This window comes from Hippocampus comes, unplaced genomic scaffold (genome assembly GCF_001891065.2).
Source record: "Hippocampus comes isolate QL1 unplaced genomic scaffold, H_comes_QL1_v1.1 scaffold36, whole genome shotgun sequence".
NCBI classification, from domain to species: Eukaryota; Metazoa; Chordata; class Actinopteri; order Syngnathiformes; family Syngnathidae; genus Hippocampus; species Hippocampus comes.
Genome location: NW_017805695.1, coordinates 2,906,661 through 2,929,288, shown reverse-complemented (window position 1 = coordinate 2,929,288; position 22,628 = coordinate 2,906,661). Strand labels below are relative to the sequence as shown.

General features: G+C 41.5%; 3 protein-coding genes across 7 annotated transcripts in view; 2 read left to right on the top strand and 1 right to left on the bottom strand.

The window, feature by feature from the left end:
- Window positions 1-1,910, top strand: part of sanbr (SANT and BTB domain regulator of CSR) — a 12,424-nt gene extending 10,514 nt beyond the window's left edge. Inside the window, exons 18-21 of one of the 3 annotated variants that reach the window (XM_019882049.1) lie at window positions 452-525; window positions 617-705; window positions 1,028-1,106; window positions 1,207-1,910. In XM_019882049.1, the coding sequence (XP_019737608.1) occupies window positions 452-525; window positions 617-705; window positions 1,028-1,106; window positions 1,207-1,244 (280 nt within the window). In that variant the 3' untranslated portion in view covers window positions 1,245-1,910. Of the gene's footprint in view, window positions 1-451; window positions 526-616; window positions 706-1,023; window positions 1,107-1,206 lie in introns of those variants that run through there. The other 2 variants (XM_019882048.1, XR_002169707.1) reach the window with 2 other exon arrangements.
- The window catches only part of pex13 (peroxisomal biogenesis factor 13), a 21,820-nt gene extending 15,584 nt beyond the window's left edge, over window positions 1-6,236 (top strand). The window contains exon 6 of the mRNA XM_019882052.1: window positions 6,207-6,236. The gene's annotated coding sequence lies outside the window, so the exon portion shown is untranslated. The remainder of the gene's footprint in view (window positions 1-6,206) is intronic.
- xpo1b (exportin 1 (CRM1 homolog, yeast) b) lies at window positions 2,011-22,628 on the bottom strand. Of its 3 annotated transcripts, none has more exons than XM_019882047.1 (25): window positions 22,023-22,628; window positions 20,540-20,671; window positions 20,273-20,374; window positions 15,869-15,941; window positions 15,162-15,223; window positions 14,120-14,164; window positions 13,750-13,931; window positions 13,618-13,666; window positions 13,418-13,537; window positions 13,174-13,302; window positions 12,927-13,085; window positions 12,627-12,824; window positions 11,199-11,337; window positions 10,658-10,839; window positions 9,751-9,907; window positions 9,500-9,663; window positions 9,268-9,402; window positions 8,812-8,995; window positions 6,937-7,043; window positions 6,619-6,813; window positions 5,323-5,491; window positions 4,988-5,122; window positions 4,347-4,506; window positions 4,174-4,270; window positions 2,011-3,257 (listed from the first exon to the last, which is right to left on the bottom strand). In XM_019882047.1, exons 2-25 carry the CDS (start codon window positions 20,663-20,665, stop codon window positions 3,111-3,113), a joined length of 3,216 nt encoding a protein of 1,071 aa, XP_019737606.1. In that variant the 5' UTR covers window positions 20,666-20,671; window positions 22,023-22,628; the 3' UTR covers window positions 2,011-3,110. The 3 variants fall into 3 exon arrangements, with proteins under 3 accessions (XP_019737606.1, XP_019737605.1, XP_019737604.1); XM_019882046.1 differs by having other exon boundaries at window positions 8,803-8,995; window positions 21,769-22,627; XM_019882045.1 differs by having other exon boundaries at window positions 8,803-8,995; window positions 22,023-22,626.

The following is a 22,628-nucleotide window of genomic DNA, read 5'->3' as shown; positions in this document are numbered from 1 at the left end:
GATGTCAGTCACACCCATCAAGACTGTTTTGAGTCCAAAAATATCTCATGAAACACATAATATTCATCGATTCATCCGCTCCCACATTCCAAACGCGTGTGTGCTCGACTGACTGAAGACTTGAAAGTGTCCATAGAGGTGAACGCAAGTCTGAATGGCTGTTTGTCTACTATGTACCCTGTTATTGGCTGGTGACCAGTGCAGGTTGTGACCTCTCACCATAAAAGTGAGACGGGATTGGCTCCAGTGCACCCTTTTGACAAGAATGTGGACAAGCAGTCAAGAAAATGAATGGAAGGAATTCTGCAATTAGATCACTGCTCTTTGTGAAGAATAAATAGGGGGAACACAGCACCATCTGGCATTCCTTTCACTCTTGAAAAGCGGCTTTAACTCTACAAGATACTTTTGCTAAATAACTAAGTGACCACTTGTTATTTTTGTGCTGTAGAGTGAGTGTCCAGAAAAGTAAGTGGGACAGTTCTCGTTCCATGCGGTACAACCAGGATGCTCAGAGAGAAGAAGGTAAACACATTTTGTGGAGATGTTTAAATAGCTCTCAGCGCTTGCAGTCAAGCACATTTACATGATAACACCTCAATTGTCTCCTTAACAGATCAGCGTCGCATGGCCGAGATCATTGACTACCTCACCAAGATGCGCTTTGGAGACCAGGAGCAAAACAGATCCAAGGACACAAAAGAGGTGTGTGTCCAATATGTGGCAATACATGCCACGTATGAGTTTCCTTGGATTTATTTGCTGTGTGTGTAGGGATGAAGCTATCAAATATTTTGGCATTCAGATATCCTACTGAAAATTATGTTGAATAATCAGGCATTCGGATAAATTACACTCATGCATGGCATGAACAATTGTGGCTGCAGTTAGCTTGACTTCTTCCTGACAGCGTACGCGCAAATGAATGGTCACTCAAGGCACAAAAAAAAAAAAATTCTCAACCAAACCAAATCGCTCGAGGACTTATTTCAGCCCAATGTGAGTATGTGTGAACTGTTGCAGCCAGCAGGGGGAATCTACTCCAGACTGGAGGCGCAATTCAAGAGTACCACTCAAAGCCGACACACCTTTGACAAGACACCAAGGTGGGCTACATCGTAAACCCCGCATCGGTGCAAATCAGCAGTGAAAAAATAAATAATTGACCAAGTATCTATTTATTTCTCTGTGTCACCCCCTTGTTAGACCGAAAATACGCTACGCTCAGATCCGGACAACCATAGAGAAGTAATCCCTGAGACTGTACAGTAACCTAATAATGTGCACCAGGCACATCTGCTTGCTCCGTGGCCATTCATCGACCCTGCCCCCTTTCCCCTCCCACCCGCATTTCACGTCGAGCGGCCATCGAGCGGCCTCTTCTGCTAAACTCAGGTGACCGTCCGTGTAGGCCCTACACATGCTGATCTCCGCCTACACTGTAGGGGATCAGCACGCTCTGCAATTTGTTTATGCAGCTGTGTTCAGTCCTTGGAAAAACAAGGAGCTCCCTGGGCCCGGCTCAGTTCGGAGGAAGCGCCACCACAACTGGTTGCACTTCTCAAGTGTTTCTGGACGATTTTTATTTTTGGACCACAGACAAGTGGTTGCAGGGGAGGGGCTATCCAAAAAAAAAAAAAACAATGAGAGCATATCATAGCGTGCACTAACAGTTTCCGGTTTGACCTGTGTTCCGCAACGGCGCAAGAACTGAGCATGAAGCAGGAGGGCGCATGTGTGTGATTGGTGGGCTCTGTGACACCCCCCATCTTCATCACTTGCAACCTTTCAGTTACCACAATCCGCATGGAATGAAAGGGAAGTGTGTGATATGGTGATTGTTGACCAATCTTGATGTCACTGCTATATTAGTTTGCTTTTACCATAAATAAAACAGCTAGACAACACTGCTTATCGATTTGCATTTTTCCTTTTTATATTCTATGTACCCATTTCTGGTAGTACATTGTACTTTGACGTGATGTGGACCCAAGAAAGCAAAGACACTTGTAAAACTCTAAACTTTAATCAGTTCAAAAAAAAAAAAAAAATTCACAACAAATGTAACACCTTGAGAAGGGAGATTTGCCATTCGAGACGGGTACTTACTCGGAATTTATACATTCTTGAGCCTAATTGTTTATTTGAACAGAACTCAACACGTATGGATGAAAAAGGCAAAAATACAAAATTAAATGTAAACCCGATTTATTATTTGTCATTTTGCTCTACAGGTAGTGTCTTGAAGCACTACTGCGTGGTAAACAATCTAAATGAGCACAACCGAACACGTTGAAAGCCGTCAACCAAGAACCCATAAATACCTCTGCCACTTTAAAACGTCTCATTCATGGAGGCTCGCAAATGAGCAACAATCCTCTTAGAGGAAAACAAAAGCCTGATGTCGACTACGCGACAGTACCCATACACACGCGCACACACGCACACCAAAAGAAACAATAGAATAAGAGGAAAAAATATGTTCCCATGGTATTAAAGATGCTATACAATTGGGATGATATGCACATTGTTGCGTTCCTTAGAAAAGTGTTCAAACAACTCAGGTGTCGCACAAATCACAATGAAAAGATGTTGACATCTTTTAAGCCTTCATTCATTAGCCGTTCCATTCATTCTCCCACCAAGCGGTGTATGTGCCTCAAAAAGACCTTCCAACTCTACAAATCTTGATGCCGATCAACAGAAACCTCTCTCACTGTATATAAATATATATATTTAGCACACACATATATATATTTATATATCAACAAATATATGGGGAGGAGGGAGTAGGGGAAGTGGAGCAAAGAACAAAAACAAGATGGTTGACTTGTTCATGCAGTTCAGCGGCAAGCCGGACTGATAAAACTCAAGTTGTGGAAAGAGATTAGAGGAAAAAAGTCTCCATACAAAACGTAGATTATGTAAAAAGGGCCACGGTTCATTTACATGTTATTGGCGTTGTTTTGCACGACCGGCATCCTCTCCGTGGAGGGAGCGGAGCCTCCCGTCAGTCATCGCGCTGAAGTGCCTCTCTTGGCTTTTGTTGTCTTTGCTGCGGTTAGTTGAGTTAGTCGGACAGTTTGACGTGGCGGCCCAGCGAGCGGGAGTCAGTCGCACATCTCCTCGGGGATCTCGTGCGGGTTGAGGATGCCTGGAACCGACATTTGGATTTTGTGTTTCTCTTCCTGAGCCTGACGAAGCGACGCTTCCCTCTCCTCCAGGAACAGGTCCGTCGTGTCCTCGCCAGCAAACTCCTGCGGAGCCACACACCAGCTGGTTACACCCCGCGAATCGCACCGTTTATTGCTTTTAAAATCATGTGACGCTTTGGTGACAACTTTCCAACACTCTCGGAAAATGAGCAACAAAGCGTTTCCGTAGAAATACAAATTTAAATGTCAATCAGGGGAATGTATTTTCTCTTGCCAGATGTTAAAGTAATTTATATTATCAGTCATGAGAACTGAATCCTGCCACAAATATAACCCACCCAAAAAAATCCACAAAATGACGCCCACACAAAGGTTTATATTTGGCTCCAGATTAGGGATGAATAATTAATTGAATTTAAATCAACATTGCAATGCAGTCGAATGCAGTTTTCAGATCGCAAAGAAAGCAACTTGGCTCATTCTAGTGGGTTGGTCGGTTTATTTTTCCATAACTACTAATGAGGTTAAACAGTATGGAGAATGAATGAAAATGAAACGATGAATATTTTATTATCATTTGTACTTACTATATTTATTTATCCATTAACTGAAAAACTCACTCAGAATTTACACATCTAATATGTACTTATTATAAAACAAATGAAGTTATTGTTTGTTTTCGGAAAAAAAAAACATTGGAAGAGAGCCTTGAAAAAAATTATTTCATATTAAATTGCAATCGTAACCTTGAGGAGAAAAAAAATATATCGCAATTAGATTATTGCTCTACAATCATTCAGCCATACCGTAGTGTCCAGTTCGGGTGGGATCAATGCATTTTTTGTTTTAGACAAAGATCTGGCCTGACGAAATGAGGCTCCTCCCCTCAGTTCAACATGGAGGCCTGGCACACAATGATGCCACTCACTGGTGCCAAAGCAAAATTTTTATAAGACGCGGCCTTAGTCAACGTTAAGGTGACTTTGACTACTTAAAGCCATCCTGCAGATTTTCTCACCTTAATCTGGACGAGGAAGTCCCGAAGGTGCTCCTTGAAGGCAGGAATGTCCTGGTTGAGGCTGAACAGTCCAGTTACAAACACCTTCACCTGAGCACTACGGAGAACATACAAAAGCTGACATTAGATGAGGAGCGGAGCAGAAGATGGGCTGTGCTTGCACATGGACTTACTCCTGCAGGTGAGGGAAGGCCGTCTTGAGCAGGTTGGCTACGTACTCCTGAATGAACACCTGGTTGCTGGCGGGAGAGGCGGGGTTCAGTACAGTGGTAATCTTGCCTTCCTCCACCAGGTTGAACATGTAGGCCAGGATAGACGCGTGCATGGTCAGACCTGAGGAGAAACGGGGGAAAAAAAAGGCACCAAATGTCACCAACGGACTAGGGAGGAAATGGGATAACAATTGCCGGTGGCATGACCAAAATGGTCAAAATGATCATGAGTGTACTAAAAGTAACATGAGCATAGAAAAACATACACACTGCAGTTGATTCGGAATGCCCAAAATATACAAATTAGAAACGCAAAGTGACATTGGAAATTGTAAAACTGGGCACTCCCCCGCACAACAAGTACTTAAAATGATTACGACGAGAGAGATGCATTTCATAGTGGTGGCACTGTTAGTAATGAAATACATATTTGGAAGAAAATTGTTATTCAAACTAAATTCGAATCGGATGTTTTACCCTTCAAGTTAAATGCAGTAATCAGGTGAATTAACATTCGAAACGCTTAGACTCATCATGATCACAATTTATCGTCAAATTGTTCCATTCCGTCAGCGCGGTCGCGATGCTGCGGGCAAACTCACCGGCAGTGTGAGATGTGTCGGTGACCACGGAGAAGATGTGTTGGAGGATATCACAGAAATACGTCTGGTAAAAGCTCTGAGCTGCGGCTTCCTCCTGGGCCACGTTCTGAAGCATCGTGTAGAGAATCTGCAGACCTGGTCAGCACAAAACAATTGCACGGCGCTATTTCAAAACCCACTCGACGTCAACAAAGTCTCCGCACTGTCATCCTTTGAAGGCGCGCTCAACAGCTATGGTCTATTGTCTCCATGTGCCCGCATTTGTGACTGTGCCATCATACAGCATTCTTGCTCGGTGACATTTTCACAGGGTAAGTCGGGCCCAGTGTCATTACCGGTGTCAGCAACATTCCTCATGGTGTGTTTGAAGGCCCAGATGATGGAGTCCAGCACCAGTTTGAACTGGGCAGGGGGGATGGCGAGGAACGCAGGGAAGCAGTGCGAGTTGACGGCTTGCAGCAGGTAGAAGAAGTGAGTTCGGTGTTCGGGATACTCTTCAAAGTTCTGAAGGACACGACGACAAACGCACTCAAGATTTCATGCGTGCGCTTCATTCATTCACTCTTTCCAAATATTGAATCACGCCCTTCTCATTAGAAGTGAGTACATAGTCGTAATTCAGTCAAATGTATTTATTGGTGTGCCTGATGAAGTGGTCAGTGACTGTCAGCGATTACAACCAGTTAAGCCGCCATCATACTGCCTGGAAAAGTCGGCATAAAGGCATAGACCTAATATCAGAGGTAGAATCATCGATCATCAACCCGTAGGACATCCATGGACGGCACCGGTGTTGGGAGCAGGGGTAAAATAATAGATTTGGGTTGTTCATAAAGAATAGTTTTTATTTCAGTTTGACTTTTGTTTCATCGATCCAGTTGATTTGATTCGTTCTGAGAGTAGGTCTGTTAGATGTTAATAGTTTGCTTTTTTGAGTAAAAAAACAAAACTAAACACAGGTTTAGTTTTGTTGATATGATATGTAGTATTTGTCAAGTGCGAGTTAAAAAAAAGGCCACTAAATCATGTGTAATAAATTAAACGCCAATTCTCAAAAGACTGACATTTCTTCTTCTGTACGGCTGTACAGTAACACTGAAATAAATCAATTCAAAACAAACACCAAAAGCTCATGCATATAAAATTATTGATGAAAGAAGATGAAAACACAGAGGACATTTTCACTACAATTATACTTGCTATTGCAAAATGGAGTGTTGTCTGTGTTTTGTTTTTTTTAAGCACTCTTGTTTCTATTTCATTTCCTTCGGGGAAATAATATTGTGAAACTTTGGTTTTAGTTAGTTTCCATTCAACTATAATAACCTTGGTTGGGAACGCAGAACAATGTTATGTAGTTTGACCCGCTCCCTTTCCTGTTGTGCAGAAAGCAATCTTTGCTGTCTGTCACACCAACAGCTGACACCACCTTGACTCGGGTGGTGGTCCCTGCTTTAAAGCTAGGGGACTCGAGACACATCAGTTAGCACCGTCCTCAGTTGGGGAATTTTGGAAAATTTAAAGCTTTAGAGCAGACTACAATCCATCAGTTGATACGAAGCCATCTCACTGCCTGCAGACAGGTAAAGCCTGAAATAAAGTGATATAAAATCTCAAAAGTCCAACCATACCTTGTTGATCATGTTTAGAGTGCACTCGAAGACAGCGTCAAAGATTTGGGGGATCTCAGTGGTGAGGTGTCCCCCCAGTTTGTTGACAATAGTCGCCATGGTGCTCAGAACCTCAGGCTCTCGGGCAGCTGGGACGTTGCGTTGATAGTCGATGAGGACAGCGTCTAGCAGCGGAGGGACAAAATTCTCTCCGACCTGCAATGGACAGGATGGCTCAAAAGAGACGCTGCACCAAGTACATCAAGAAACTGCAGAGTTAAGGCGAGTCGGTGTAGAGTCCTCATTGTTTTCAGTAATGATTTCATGACAGTTTCTCACCATCTGCGGATCATTAGATCGGCTGACCCAGCCCGAAATCAATTTCAAGGTCTCTCGTTTCACAGTTCTCATGCTCCTGATCAGAGGCTGCTTGGTCACCATCTCACCTGCACACACAGAGCAACATGTCAAACACATCGTACAACCAAATTCACAAGGGAAAGATTCTGGTGCCTGGATTTGCCTTTTGGTAGCTCCACCACACTACTGACCTCGAAAAACGCTTTTCCACTACAGGTTCCAGAACGGCCTGACACCACACCGCACAGGCCTTTCCGTTGCGTTTCCATTATAACAGGTGCCAATCAATTGGAGTGGAATCAACTGAAATGTGCAAGCCTCCACTGCACAGTGCATATTCACAGTGTGCAAGTTTCTGCCATAAAATTTCCGGGTTTAAGCGAGAGACACAGCCGCCCGCCACCAAGACAAAAATACACTATACACAGTACAACATTTACAACAATGTGTAACCATACTGACAATTTCAGATGTAGCAATGGATGAAATGGTGAAGCTTTTTTTTTTTTTTTGCAAGCAACGCGCACTGCTTGCCGGGTCTATTCACTTAAGATAGAGCTCTCATCCATATCGAATATGGAGAACTCTGTCTTAGTCACACTCTCATTTACGTGACCGCCTCTTCGAGTTCTGTCTCCAGCTCATCGTTGTTACCCTTCGGCGGCCGGAGGACCGCCAAGGCTCTAGCCTGTGCTGGAGGCCTTTTCATTCAAGTGAACGCTGCATGTGCTGGCAATTTTATGTTTTTTTTTTTTACCACAAGCTTCTCTATTTCATCCATTGATACAAATAAAATTCTAAGTATGGTTAAGTGTTGCTGTAAAACACAATTGTGTGAACTATATATCTTGTATTTCCAGGACTTGGCAGGGGCCGACAGGCGGCTCTTGTCTCGCAGGACATGCATGTGCAGTGGAGCTACTTGCCACGCCGTTTCTGTCAGCCAATCAGATGACAGAGCTCTCACGTCCCTACTCAGCCTGCATTTTAGAACCACCTCGGAGGAGGTTCTGAAGAGTGGTTCCATTGTAACCACACGGTCTTGGGAATAGTGTAAGGGAGACACGACCCCTCGGGTGGAACTGGTACAATGTACAATGGAAAAGCGGCTTAAGACTCTTCAACCACCATTACCTAAAGTGTTTGCTATTATTTAGCTTCTCAAGGAATACTAACATCCTTTTAAACTTAAAATTTATATGAAAAATCAATTTTCATTTTGTCATGTAGCTGAACTGTCTTGAAGCAAAGTTGGCATAATTGATTTCATGGATTAGAGGGAACCAGCAGAGGGCGTAATTATCTCAATTCTAACAAGCGTGCTGTTAAATGAGTGGCTATGAAAGATAAATTCATCCATTTTCTCTACAGCTTACGCTCGCTGTGCACTCTATTAATGCCAGAGGGAAATTAATCGCATGTATCACCTGTATACCTGTGCATATCCACAATTTTGTTCTACTTGTAATATGCACTTGACTTTTAGAAGGTGCAGGGGAGAACACCTGCTTTAAATGAACTGTTCCCCCCTCCACGGTCCCCATTATATGTAAACAAGGACATTAATTTTTAAAGGAAATCTCTGCCTTGAGGTCTTTTCCTCGAAACTGTTGAATCGGTTTAAAGTGAGCTAGTAATGGGCGAAATGTCTGATTAATTACTTATCCTAAATAAGAACAAACAGCAAATTAGTTGCTGTGCCATTACCTAAAATAATAGTTACTCTAAGATCTTTTAAAAAAAAAAAAAAGAAGAAAGTATGACGACTCAATCACCACGTTGAATTTGGATACTCCTCAAATATGTCCAAAGTCCAATCACATAAATGCCATAATGAACACACACCTCCCATACCATTTGTCTGAATGGCAGCAGATATGTTCTCGCTGAGGCACTTGTACACATTGAGCATGTCGAGGTAAATCCGTCCCAGTTGGATGACAAATGGGTGTCCAACAGCCTTACAGGCTCTGACATTGGTCTTTAGGATGCTGCCCAGTTGTTTCACAGTCTCTGGATCCTTCAAAATGTCCACATTCTGAATGTGGATGCGGCAGGAGAAAGCAGAGAAATTGGATTCATGTGAATTCAACAGAAAATCAACAGCACGACTCAAGTCTTCAAATAGTGCGTCACAAAATATGATTCCCTGTGGTCATACATTTAGGATGACGTTCAAATGTTCAACATGCTGAATGAAGGCGCATGGATAGGAAAACATGTCAAACGCAAATGTGCATGTAGGTTTACGTGTACGTCATACTCACACTATGTTGAAATACAATACTCGAAAGAGACCGTGAAAGTTACCTTGGTGGCCTGCTGAATGATACTGTCCCAAACTTGATTTGGGAGCAACATGTATTTCTCGATAAGATGCTCCTGTACAGCCTGGTCTGTCTGTGCGCCGATCATATAACCGACAGCTTCATAGAACGTGTGCACCTTGAACACAAACGAGATTAGGTGAACAGACGAGTTGAACGCGATGACCGTCTTTCTGTACTGCACCTGTGAAACAGAAGCGCATCTCTGAACTGACCTGCTGTGGCTGCAGATCACAGATGATGGTGTTGATGTTGTTGAGGATCTCGTCAATAAAAGGCATCACCTCTCCCACCTGTACCTGGATGAAGTGCCGTCGACACTTCTGGGCAATCTTGATGAATGTGTCACAGGCCATGTCCTGAACTCCATCATGGGTCTCTGATGACAAGGGACCATTAACAGCGCTCAGATTATTACGTGAAAACACGATACAGGACTAAATATTGTTCACTCTCAAAATCTCACCATGCATGAACTCAAAGAGCTTGTTGACCACCGTTTTGAGGAACTTCCAGTGGGCTCTGAGAAAGCGAGGATACTGGCCGACGATGTACATAATGTTGGAGGCGATAATGGCCTTGTTGTCCTTTCCCCGCTTTTGTTCACACAGACCCAACAGATCCTGGGACAAACAAGTCACATTTATAACAATTATACCTAACATAGCTGAAGCAAACCAACCGAAATCCTTTTCTGCGCACATTCTTCATCAAGTCAGTTTACAGGGTGACCACAAAAACACTTCCTCATGATATCGAAAGCAAATTAAAACATATTGTTGAGTATGGTGTCAATAGATTCCCCTTGTCAACGATGTATTTTATATTATTTCCATGACTAGCTGATGACAGTGGTGGGTGGTGACGACCTTTTTCAGCAATATTGTGCACTTGATGAAGAACAGCCAAACCAATTGATGGGCCATGCTGGTTAAGACGATTCGGTGTTCTACGGGTGACCTGCAACTTCACTGAACCTAACGGATTGGGACATCTTTCAAGAGTAAAGTTGACACATCTCCACTTTGTGCAACTCTGCATGAGATGCAAAACTATACCACAGAATCACATCAGATATGCTACAGAGAATACAGAGGGGTGTCCAAAGATAGACTATCGCATTAATGCAGAGTAACTGCAGGGGCGCACATTAAGTGAGGGCTGGTAATGCTCCCCTTCGACACCCACATGAACCTGAAGGAAAAAAATGCATCTGTAGCTACTAAGAAAGAATGAAGTGAAAGAATGTTACAATTAATTTGCATCTTACACCTCTTCAAACTCAAGAAGCATTTTGTGGACACCATGAAAATCTGTATCAACTTTATTTGCTGATTAATATCTCCCACATCATTTATAACGTCTTACAATACCTTTATGACTGTGACCAAGAACCTCTTTTCATCCTCTTCATGCATTGCCCCACTGATAGATCCAATGGCCCAACACAACGTGTTGAGATTCTTCCAGGACCACTCAGTGCCATTCACCTGGTTGTGAAGCTTCTCAGTCATTATACGCTCTGTGTCTGCATAGTCCAAGTGAGTCAGGTATACTGCAGAGAAGCAGACAACATTTATGATCAGCGTTTCGCTGGAGCCAGTGCTTGTCTAGAATGGTAATGGGACAAAATATAAATATACAGCACATTTTTTCATACCCTGTTCCAAATCTTGACTATTAGAGACAAGGAAGGAAAAGAAAATATTGAAGGAAAAACTTCTGAATGTCACTAATATTTAACTACAGCAACTGCACAAGTCAGTGATCAAACTAAACATTACAAGAGTTTTGAGCATTTTTTTTTGTTACAATGTGCACAGTAAATATTTATGAGGGTGATTTGGGAGGAAGGAGTGGTTTTTAAGAGAGCTTTACAAGAGAGAACTGAATTGACATGGACAGAAGACCCACCAAGTGTTTCTCTCATGTTCTTGTAGAGGTTTATGGAATCTGTGTCCTTCATAAACTCTCTGACCACCTCCCCTTGGTCATTCTCCACCACTAGTACTTCCTCTGGTTTGGCCATCCTGCTCACCATCAGCAGACGAACCTGTTGGGCAAGGGTGGCAGCAAAATAAATAAATAAAATACAACTAGTCATGTATGAATGAGTTACACAACAATTTAATCATGGATATTTGCGTCAGAAATGATGCTTTGTGCAGCACAAAGTTTGTGCTCAAACGCGTAGACCAAAGCAGATTTATTCCACTCACAGCAGAGCAGTTTTTACAACTGATCAGAATTCAATAATTAGAAAATGCAAGATGCATTGGAAAGCATCAAAAATCAAATCATATCCTTGCAATGTTACTCAAACCTAATCATGAGATGGTTACAGATTGCAGCTCTTAATGCTGAGAGCAGGAAGGCATGTCAAGCTAGGGCTGAACGATTTCAGGAAAAGATTGAATGGTGAGTTTTCTGACAGAAATATCAATTAAGATTCGCTTAAGCCCCCCCAAATCAAGGTTCAGGGCAATATTCCGCATGTATATCAAATTCAAAACATTAAAAGCTATTGAATAATGTAAGGACACTAAGGATACTGTGTGAAAGAGGCTCTCCTATTCAAAAAAAAAAACATTTTAACTGGTTAAATAAACCAAGATTATGAAGAACATTAAAATCTAACGACAACAAAGATTCCCAATCTGATCCTGGCTAATGTAATAGATTCATTTGGGGATTTTTTTTGTGTCTGCTTACAGATTTGATGTCCGCTGTTGATGTTGCTACACCTTGTCTGCTTTTAGTGATAACAATGTTTTGTTTTTCCTTAATTTCCGCCAGGGAGGCCAGGATTTGTGACTTCGAGGTGAGGAACTGCAGGCAGGTGGATAATGTTTACCCATGGCACCTAGCATTTGCAGCTAGTAGCTTGTGGCTCAGCACTGTGTGTGTGTGTTAGTGCTAAGTATTTTGCCCCGTTAGCGAGCACCAGGTTCCAGGACCTGTCAGAAATTGCATGTCACTTCTGATTGGTGAGCATGATGAGAGAGGAGGGAGACTGTGTTTGTGTGCGAGATTGTTGATACAACAGAATAGTGGGTCGTAGGGAGTGCTGCAATACATCAATAAATTACACAAAACCTTTACCATCACGTAATCTGTAATCACGAGTTCGATTTTTAAAAATCGTTCAGCCATAGTGTCAGCGCACACACTCAGGAGAAGAATCTGCTCACTTGCACACAGAAACTTTGCTCATGTGGATCAATGCCAAAAGGCACGATATGTGATGGCTTTCACCGCCAGCAAGACTTCTATGATGACTGAAAGATTGCAAGCAATATATTTGTACTGATTCAAGGATTAAAATGAATCAGTAAGTGGTACCTTGGACAATACAGGCAGGTACAGCTGCCTGCGTGGCGGCACGTCAAAGTGCTGGTTGCCAGACAGCAACGGGGATGTGGACGTAGAGAACGGACTCTCTCTGTACAGCTCGGCCGCCAGATGGTTCCAATATTCCAGACAAATTTTAAAGATTTCAGTCTCTTCCACCTCTGACACCAGCAGCATGTAGTGAAGAGCCTGAAGCAGGGCAGTAAGATCAAGTTGGCATATCATAAACCTGTTGTACATGCCCTGATCCGAATACATTGTCTTCAACTCTCCTCCTGACCCGCAACTTACCTCCAATAATGTATCTCTCAGGCTAATCCGTGTTTCAATGAGTGTCCCATGCTCTTTCAGAAAGGTACAGAGGAACAGACTGAGGTTCTGGATAAAGTTCTGCTCCTCATCCTTTCCATTGGCATAGGCCAGCCGGATGTTAGTGTTGGGGGGAAGCATCTAAATACATACGTGTTGGGTTAGAGTTCTATTTTGTATGAGCCAAAAGGATGCGATTTTGCTTATCAGAGTCCATCAAGAAGGTCACCTGCATGAGCTGACACATCGTCAGGGTGAAGAGTGTGACAAACTGCTCCTCGTACTGGCTGACACTTACTCCGGCAATTTCTGTCAAACACTTCAGTGTCACGTTCCGGAACATGGGCACGTTCAGGAACTAAAAACCGTTAGAAAAGTTACTTTGCTGCGTAAGACCTGTTTGATAATACTGTATGATCAAGTCTTACATTCATTCATTCACTCACTCACTCCATCACTCTGCGCATGCCTACCTTATACACTAATGTGCTGATTAGCTTGGTTTCAAAGATATAGCCCAAAGGAATCCAGTTAAGGAAACGTAAGAGGGTCTCCAGAGTAGCATGAACCAGGGGGGCATTCTGGGAATTTTCCTGCGATACAAGATGATAAGATTTATAAGAGAAACACTCTGGAAACCAAATGATATGATAAGGGACTGGGAATTAAATACCATAACAAACTGGCAAAGCTGGAATATCTGGGAGAATTCATTGCACATACTGAAAGAAACACAAGGCCATTATTGTGGGCTACATACAACAGATAGTCGGGGTTGTCTTTTTAAGTACAATGCTCTACTAACCTGTCTTTCAGATGTTTCGCTTTGACCTGGGTCATCTGGCCACTGGAGAAATCAAAGACCTCCTCGCTAAGCAGTTTGAGAATGACCATGTTGTTCTGACAAAGACTCTCACTGGTTCGGCTTGCTCCGACAATGTCGCTGATGAACGTGGGCCAGTGCTTGGGCCACTCCTGCTTCAAGATCTACACACACAAAATGATATGTACAAGTAATGTTCAAGTTATGGTCACATATTATAACGCAGCAACAGAGTGAACCCGCCATCCATTTTATCACTACCCCTGAAACAGACACATAATGGAAACATTTTCTGGCCATTCCTGTACACATTTCATCATCCCATCATTTCAAATATTCTTTGAAGACTTACCTGAACAAGAATCATGTTCAGCTTTCCAATGTAGACCTTTTCTTTCTAAAAAGTTCAAATGGACAACAAATCAGATCTTGGATTGTTTCAAAGGCAACAATACTGACAATATTTGGCCTTGGCAATTTGTTAACCAGGACTATTCAAGGCTGTGAGTACCACCAGATGATTTTATATGGTTGTTGTAAGTTGGGGGAGGGCTAACAAAAACACCACTGCGAGACCCCAGTGTCTTGAGATACATAATGACTTGAATTAGGAGTTTTGAGATGAGCCAACATCCGACCATGTTTTTTTTTTTTTTAACTAACTTGCAAGCGCAGCCTTGAGACACAAGCATTGTATGGTGGGATCGACTCAACTCACTTCACAAGAAGCCACAGTTTGACAGATGCACAAGTGAACAATTATTCAAAAAAAGAATATTCATGCTGTTAAATGACTCTCATGTCAAGTTTATGGTAAAACTAAACAAACAGAATTACACTTTGCGGATTGAAAACCGCCTTACAGTCCCTTAAGCTTAATGCTAAAAAGCATCTATGCATGGGGTGCCCAAGTGCGGTCCTCGAGAGCCCCTGTCCAGACCGTTTTGGATGTCTCCCTCCTCCAACACAGTTTAATAAAAATGATCCGTTCATTAGTAGGCATTGGAGAATCCTGACAGAGATGCTGATCATTTGAATCAAGTGTGTCGGAGGAGGGAGACATCTAAAACCAGCTGGACTAGCTGGGACTCTTGACGGCTTGACTTGGGGGACCCTGATCTCTGCTTTTACTTTTAAGCAACGAATTGGACGTAGACGGCGCAGAAACACATGTAGACAGACATAACAGAGCAGTCATAAATTCATTATCTTCTGTGAAAAATCCCTGTATTAAGGCCGTACTGATAAAGCTGAGAGGAGTTGAGCTGTGTCAAGGAACAATATACATGTATATTTCTGTCTTATACTTCCCCCAGACTAGACTAAATTCATCATTTAAATGAGTCTAAATTCCACTTTTTGAATAGAACATGATACAAAACAGTGTTACATACCTCCACATTTGCAGCATCAGATGACGTCTTAATAATGAGACCGACAACATACTTTTTTATCCCTGGAAAATAGAGATAGTACAAACACTGTCAACTTATTCCAATAAAAAGTGACATAAAAATAGCCTGACATAAAAGTTGCCTGCCGCTAACATCCTTCAATACAAACTACGCTTCTCCATTCACAAATAATCAACTAGTTGTTCTAACAATGTTGCGGGTTTTGAATTGCTTGTTTAATAGAAATTACATTTACTCAGGCAATGTGCCAGTGTAAACAGAGTGTTTTAAAAACTATTTTCAGCTCCCTCACATTGCTTTTTCAGGCCAGCAGGAACATTGAATTTCTATATCAATGTCGCTGGATGAAGCAAGTGGAGATGAAAAAAAAGCCAATACTTTTCCACAAGGTGGGAAAAGGCATTCTTCCCAGTCACCATTCATTGGATTTGCCACAAAATGTATTCATGCACCTACAGCCAGAAATAAGGAAATCTCAAGGTCAATTTAAAAAATAATAATGAAGGAAAAAAAACATCTTCTGGATCAATGAGAGACCAGCAATGGTATCACCCATATAGCATTGGCTTGGCAAGCTGGAAACCACTGAGAAGATACTGTGCAACGGCAAACATAACTGGGATATGATTGGAGGTTTTTAGAATGTTTTGACAGCATCATATGTAAAAAGTAGAATAAAAATGTACCTTCACATTGATTCCGGGGAAGAATTTTCCATCTTGTTTTGATAACAGTTTCCAAGATCTGAAGAGCATAGTACTGGAACAAAGAGAGGTACAAGATACAGCAAACATGACCGTTTTGTGCAAACTTTTGGAAACGCATGAATAAAATGGAAAAGCATGTGCTAATTTATTTTGGAGGTAAAAAGTTGACAGAACCTAATCTTTCATGTACGTAGATGTTCTATCATTTTGTATGCAGTAAGATGAGAGTATTCAAGACTTCTGTTTCTCCTAGCATCATAACAGACCAGGCAGAAAATAAGAAAATCCATGAATTGCAAGGGTGATTCTCATAGGCGAGAAGGTACAGCTATAAATGTGTCTTTATCCCAAGATGAACCAAGGTAATGGAGGGTTGAGCACTATGAATGGTTTGGAACAGAACAGGAACTGGTACCAATATGACACCAATGACAAATCTTTTAAATTGTGCTTGCAGAAATGTCAAAACCCAGCCACGGTCACCTTTTCATACATGGAGTTCTGTAGTGAGGTGAGCCTTTGACTTGAAAAGTAAACTCCATGTATTTAATTTACACAGCACCATATATACGGCGTGAGTGCCAAAGCCCGAGATACAAACAATTAATGCAAAGCCCTATAATGTGGGCTTCGACCAATCTCAACCTTTTCAGCAACACAGCAAACATGTTAAGTCAAGCAAGTCAATTCCATCATGCAGAGGAGTCTGGGAGACGGCTCGCTGTTGTTGCTGTAGACCAGTGGCGCTACCGACCAGAGGATAATCGAGGAAGCAATCCGAAATTTGCTTGCCTCATCAGAAAAGGTGAAGCGAATTATAAAGGCTATCTCGGCATTTATTTTCAAACATTTACATCCCTTTTCCATCGTGGAAAATTAGGGACCTTTGCTTGGACCATTGCTACTTACATTGGAGCACAGGTACCCCCTGCCATCCTAACGCTATTTTACCAATACAAGGATGCAGACATTCTACAACCAAACCAAAACAGAAGTCCAGGTACCACTGTTGCTGGAGAACGAGTTTTAGACTGCAGGACATATTGTCACTGCACAACGCACCACACCATTATCTGAGCATGTTGATAAGGACTGACAAGCTAAGCACATTTGAATTGACCTGCATTGACATTTTATAGTGGCCTGATTTTTGGGGGAATTTTTTGTAGCACTGACCTGTTGAAAACACTTTTAAAATGAATTGTTATGTTTTGTCAATTAGATTCTGTGACAAGCATTTAGTCTGAAGTCAAGGTGGTATTTTTGTAAGATGGAGCCAGATGAAGTTTTTTTCTTAGTTTTAAAACACAATTGAGTCATAAGTACAGAACTATACATTCATGTAACTCAGGTGAGCCTTTATAATTTGTTGAAGATTGAATTGCTGTGCTGCTGATACAGAAGAAGTATTTTATTACCATTTGATGTTTACAGACATTAAAAATCAGCAAAGCACTTTTTGAGCTGCTTGTACTGAAGTACATGCACATTTGGTAATGTTTGTATTAATTTATTATTAATAATAAATTATTTTATTTATTTAATTTTAAATTATTATCATTATTATTATTATTTTATTTATATTGAAGAGCCAAAACATGCTTTTTGCTTGGTTGGGTTTTTTTCCCCCCAATATGCTGCCAGTTATTTTGGTTGAGCAATATTTTGTCTCAATGTTATTGATTACAGCATTCCACAAATGTTGTAACTTTACAGTTTGCATGAATTTTCATCAGTAAAATAGAAAGGAAATGAATTCATCACTTTTTTTCTTACAACTTTCAAGTGAATCCTTGATGAGACAAAAAAAATCTGCGGTGTGAAAAAGTGCATCAATATAGATAAATTAAAGATGCCTCAAGCTGGAAAAAAAAAAAAATCACATTGGTAGGTTAATGTTATTTAAAAAAAGTAAACCAAAATGAATTATTTCAAACCTTTTCCACCATTAAATGTGACCAGAAATCTCTTAAGAGGTTAAGAAAAAATAAACAAGATAAATGTGGTTGCACAAGTGTGAGAAACCTCTTCTGAAATTGGAGATCTGGCGGTGTTCAGAATTAACCATCCACATTCATGCTCATGCTAAATAGGAGTCAGTACACACCTGCCAACATTTAAGGCACCTATGATTAATCCCAAATAAAGTTCAGAAGTTCTATTCGGATTTTCCTGACATTGTCCACAGGGAGTATTTATATTGAAGAGCCAAAACATGCTTTTTGCTTGGTTGGGTTTTTTTCCCCCCAATATGCTGCCAGTTATTTTGGTTGAGCAATATTTTGTCTCAATGTTATTGATTACAGCATTCCACAAATGTTGTAACTTTACAGTTTGCATGAATTTTCATCAGTAAAATAGAAAGGAAATGAATTCATCACTTTTTTTCTTACAACTTTCAAGTGAATCCTTGATGAGACAAAAAAAATCTGCGGTGTGAAAAAGTGCATCAATATAGATAAATTAAAGATGCCTCAAGCTGGAAAAAAAAAAAAATCACATTGGTAGGTTAATGTTATTTAAAAAAAGTAAACCAAAATGAATTATTTCAAACCTTTTCCACCATTAAATGTGACCAGAAATCTCTTAAGAGGTTAAGAAAAAATAAACAAGATAAATGTGGTTGCACAAGTGTGAGAAACCTCTTCTGAAATTGGAGATCTGGCGGTGTTCAGAATTAACCATCCACATTCATGCTCATGCTAAATAGGAGTCAGTACACACCTGCCAACATTTAAGGCACCTATGATTAATCCCAAATAAAGTTCAGAAGTTCTATTCGGATTTTCCTGACATTGTCCACAGGGAGCACTGCACAAAGGCATCAGTCAAAGGGGTACAAATTAATCTCCAAGAAATTAACTATAGCATAGAAATCAGTGAAGACAGTCATCATCAAGTGGAGAACAGATAGCACAACAGTGACAATGCCAAGAAATGGACATCCCTCCAACGTTGATGAAAAGACTAGAAGATAACAGGTCACGGATGTTCCCAAAAGGCCGATAGCAGCATTTCTGGTAACTACTGGATGTTTAGTATCTGTGACATGATTTGGAGCAGTTTTGGCAAAGAAGTGTGAGCAAATGTTGCCACTGATGCTGATATTCTATGTTTGCATAGGTTTCCGCCAGATCCTCCGACTACCAAAGGTGTGCATGTGAGTGTAAATGATTGTCTATGTGCCCTGCAATTGGCTGGTGACCATTCCAGGATGTCCCCTGCCTCTCACCCAAAGGTTAGCTGGGATATGCCTGAGCTCATCAGTGAACCTAATGAGGACAACTGTACAGGAAATGGAGGGATGGATGTTCTGATCTTGATGAATTCCTTTTTTTCTCTTCAAGAAGACTGAGGCCACACTAGCAAAGCAGATGCTGCAAATATTTCCAGGAGTCTTCCTCTACTTCCAGTGGGTCCAAAATGCTCCCACAATAACACAGTCACACTGCTGAATAAACAATAGTGACTTTTCCAAATTGAAAGGCCTTTAAAATCAATATCAAACAAAATACCGATGAAAAAAATACTTCAATTGTCAAGCCATCTTCTCTGTGATGTCCCGTGAGACAAACATCTTTCTTTGGCCACCACCGAAGGCTCCCAGAAAAATCAAAAAGCCTAACATGATGAGGATCATGCGTACATATTCACTATAGCAGTAGCATGGCAACAATAGTAGCATACACTTCTGTTCAGTTCCGTCCGAACTTCTGCTCGCTCTTTTCATTTTGTCTTCAATGCTCACTATACTATGAATGACCAGATAGAGAGCTGTGAGTCAAAGTCTAATAGATTTAGTACCAACAAAGATGAATACCAGAACGATCGACACATGGCTGTGAAGCCTTATCAACCACAAAGACATCAAAGAAATTCTAAACTGTCCAAAATGATTCCCCTGTTCATATATTGCCATGGTCAACGCCCACACAGGGGGCGACAGCCTAAACAAATGTCTGTATGTGTACCAAACTCTTGTCTTGTGGAAATAGTACCTAGTATGTAGTGGAATGTCTTCACAAACCCTCCCATGCTTTAAATGTGACAGAGTGAATAGTTTTATTCTACGTATTGATTACTTTTATACTTGAATGGCTGTTCAGAAAGTTATGTTCCATGAAACATTGCCTGTACAGTTTTTAAAGTTTTTATGGTGGTGACAGTTTGACACTAGAATGGATAACTAAGATTTCCAGTCTCCCTAGGAAAAAAATGTTTCGACCATTGAACTAAATATTGGTCAATTAGTGTACAAAAGTAGATTGTGTTTGACTACATGCCTACATTGTACATTACTGTACTTTGTGTATTCACCAATTTGGTCTCTGCTGGTATGTGCCAAATTCCCACATTTAAAATAAATCACTGAAGACGGCTTACTTTGGTGTTCATATTCTGGGAGAACTCCAGGATGGTGTCCACTCTTGTCCAAGCATCTGGGTGTTCTTTGAGGTGTGTCAAGACTTCTTGCGCCATCCTTTGCTGCAAGAGAATTATTCAAGACACTAAAGAATTCCAATTTACAAGAGAGGGGGATATAATGTGTTGAGGTACAGAAGTGTAGAGATTTAGACTTGAGCTGTGAAATTCAGAAAAATATTAGGCCACGGAAATTATTTTTTAAAATGTATTTGCAACATAATTTACCTGTGGTCCCACCCCATGATATAAACAGTTCACCACATTATCCAGCAGGTTGATATCCAGTTTCTGGTTGAAGTCCAGCAGCTGCTGTGCTGCATGGTCTGCTAACATTGTCATAATTGCTGGCATAGAGCTCTGCAACAACGACAGGAAAGAGAGGGGGGGTTATGGAAGCACCGAACTCATTCAACAGGCAAAGTCATGTGCACCATGTTTTGAAACAATTCCAAACAGCTGACAATGAAACTACAACATCCACTCAACCCACTATCTGTCAACAACCAGGCAACATGTCTGAAAGCATTCAAAAGGACATCAAACTGTCAGGTTTAGAAAAGTTCTAGTCACGATGGGCAGGGCAAAGTGAAATTATAGCACCCAACAAACTGTACAAAGTGCAACAGTACAGACCAAAACGGTTACCTTAACATAGTTGTTTGATTAAGTAGTTAACCAAGTCACGTGTCGGATACAAAAGTCGACGTCACTTTGTTTACATCTCGAAGAAACCAAGCTAACACATCCAAAGTCCAACTAACAAAAGTGAGCAATTAACGAGCAGCAGTTTCAGCCATGTCAGCATTCACTGTGCACAACTTGACACACAAAAAGCGAAACATTAAATTGCCCTGAAGGTCTATTTTGTGAAGCTCTGGCGTGGCTAACAGTTCCCATGTGGTCCAGCAATGGCGTGGTACAACCCCTCCCACCACAAGCCACTCAGCGCCACCGATTTGCTCAGCGGAACGTGAAAGGAGTTTTGGTACTGTCCCTTGCTCTTACCTAAAAATTTACAGTTTGTGCTTTTAAGATGGTACGCTGCGTACGCGTGACACGTGACAAAGAGAAGGCTAACAGTGGCGAGCAACTGAATGCCTAGCAACACCAACTTGACATCCGCTGCCATCACGTACACGAGTGATGCTGGCGAGCTGGGAGAGGCGTGGATTCAATCACACTACGTTGCTTTCAAACCAAGTTCAAACAAATTTCGGGCAACACGCGTGACTTCCACCGTCGCTACACAGCACACGCTAGTCCCGCGCGTGGCTATTTGATTACACAAAGTATGTTATCAATGTGATTTAAGAGCCGTTTAGTGAGCACAATGAAAAGCTCTGCAAACATGACCTAAAACAATACAATATCCGCTAGCTATGCCCGGCACAGGTATAGAATACAGTCAGCCTAACGACAACTTGGCGCTTTGCGCTTCACTCCAATTTACGTACCTATAGTCCGAGGCTCTGATTGAAAAGTGCGGCGTTAGCTACAGAACGCACAAGATATAGTGAACACTTGAAATCACAGTTGATAAGAAAAGCTTTCCTATTTCTGCAGCGTTGACTATCTCCAGCTCCAGCAGCGAGGGATGTCTGACTGCTAATAACCACTGATTGGATCCCAAAACTACTATCAAGGCAAAGCCAGCAATCCGTCATTCCAAGACATTTTAACGAAACAAAACAAACGTTGATTCACAAACCTAATAAATGCGTTACTCTTATTAAATTTCCAGCGGGGCGGTATAGAGGTTGTGTGCCTGCGCCTCCTTTCCTCTCTCAAGCAACTAACTCGCAACCGGTTGAAACCGGTTCAGACTGGGAGATTCCATCTCGGTTTAGTTTTCAGCCGATGGCGCCGCGTAAAGTTTGGACTGGAGTTCCGCCCATTGCGCGCGGTGATTGGCTGTAGCTTGAGCTGAGAAATCCCGGCTGCGCTTTCATTGTACGGAAAATCCGTCAATCAATTTCAATTGGCTCAAGCGCCCACGCGACCACTCCGCCAGGAGAGAAAAAGAGGGCAGACTCCTATGTAGAATGGATTTCTTCACGAATCTCGGTCAGAATAGCGAACGGGTAAAACACATCATTAATTGCAGTAATCGAGGCTTAAAAGACAAAACACTGTCATTTACATCGCATCTTATTATTATCACATACGCGAAAGGCAGTTAAAAATTGACTCCGTTCAATAAATCTATCCCCTGGACTCTAAATTTGAGTTGTTTCCAAATTGTAACATTATTTTTTGAAAATATCGGCATGTGCCTCCGACGATGAGATCCACTGCAAGTCCCATCCATGTGCCT

What these genes read in the sequence shown, in the direction of transcription:
- xpo1b (XM_019882046.1), bottom strand. Translation starts at nt 20,665, where the DNA reads ATGCCAGCAATTATGACAATGTTAGCAGACCATGCAGCACAGCAGCTG. An exon ending in GCTCTTTGAGTTCATGCATG is followed by an intron (nt 9,664 to 9,750) that starts GTGAGATTTTGA and finishes CCTTGTCATCAG; the next exon opens with AGACCCATGATGGAGTTCAG. An exon ending in ACTTCCTCGTCCAGATTAAG is followed by an intron (nt 3,258 to 4,173) that starts GTGAGAAAATCT and finishes GTGGCTCCGCAG; the next exon opens with GAGTTTGCTGGCGAGGACAC.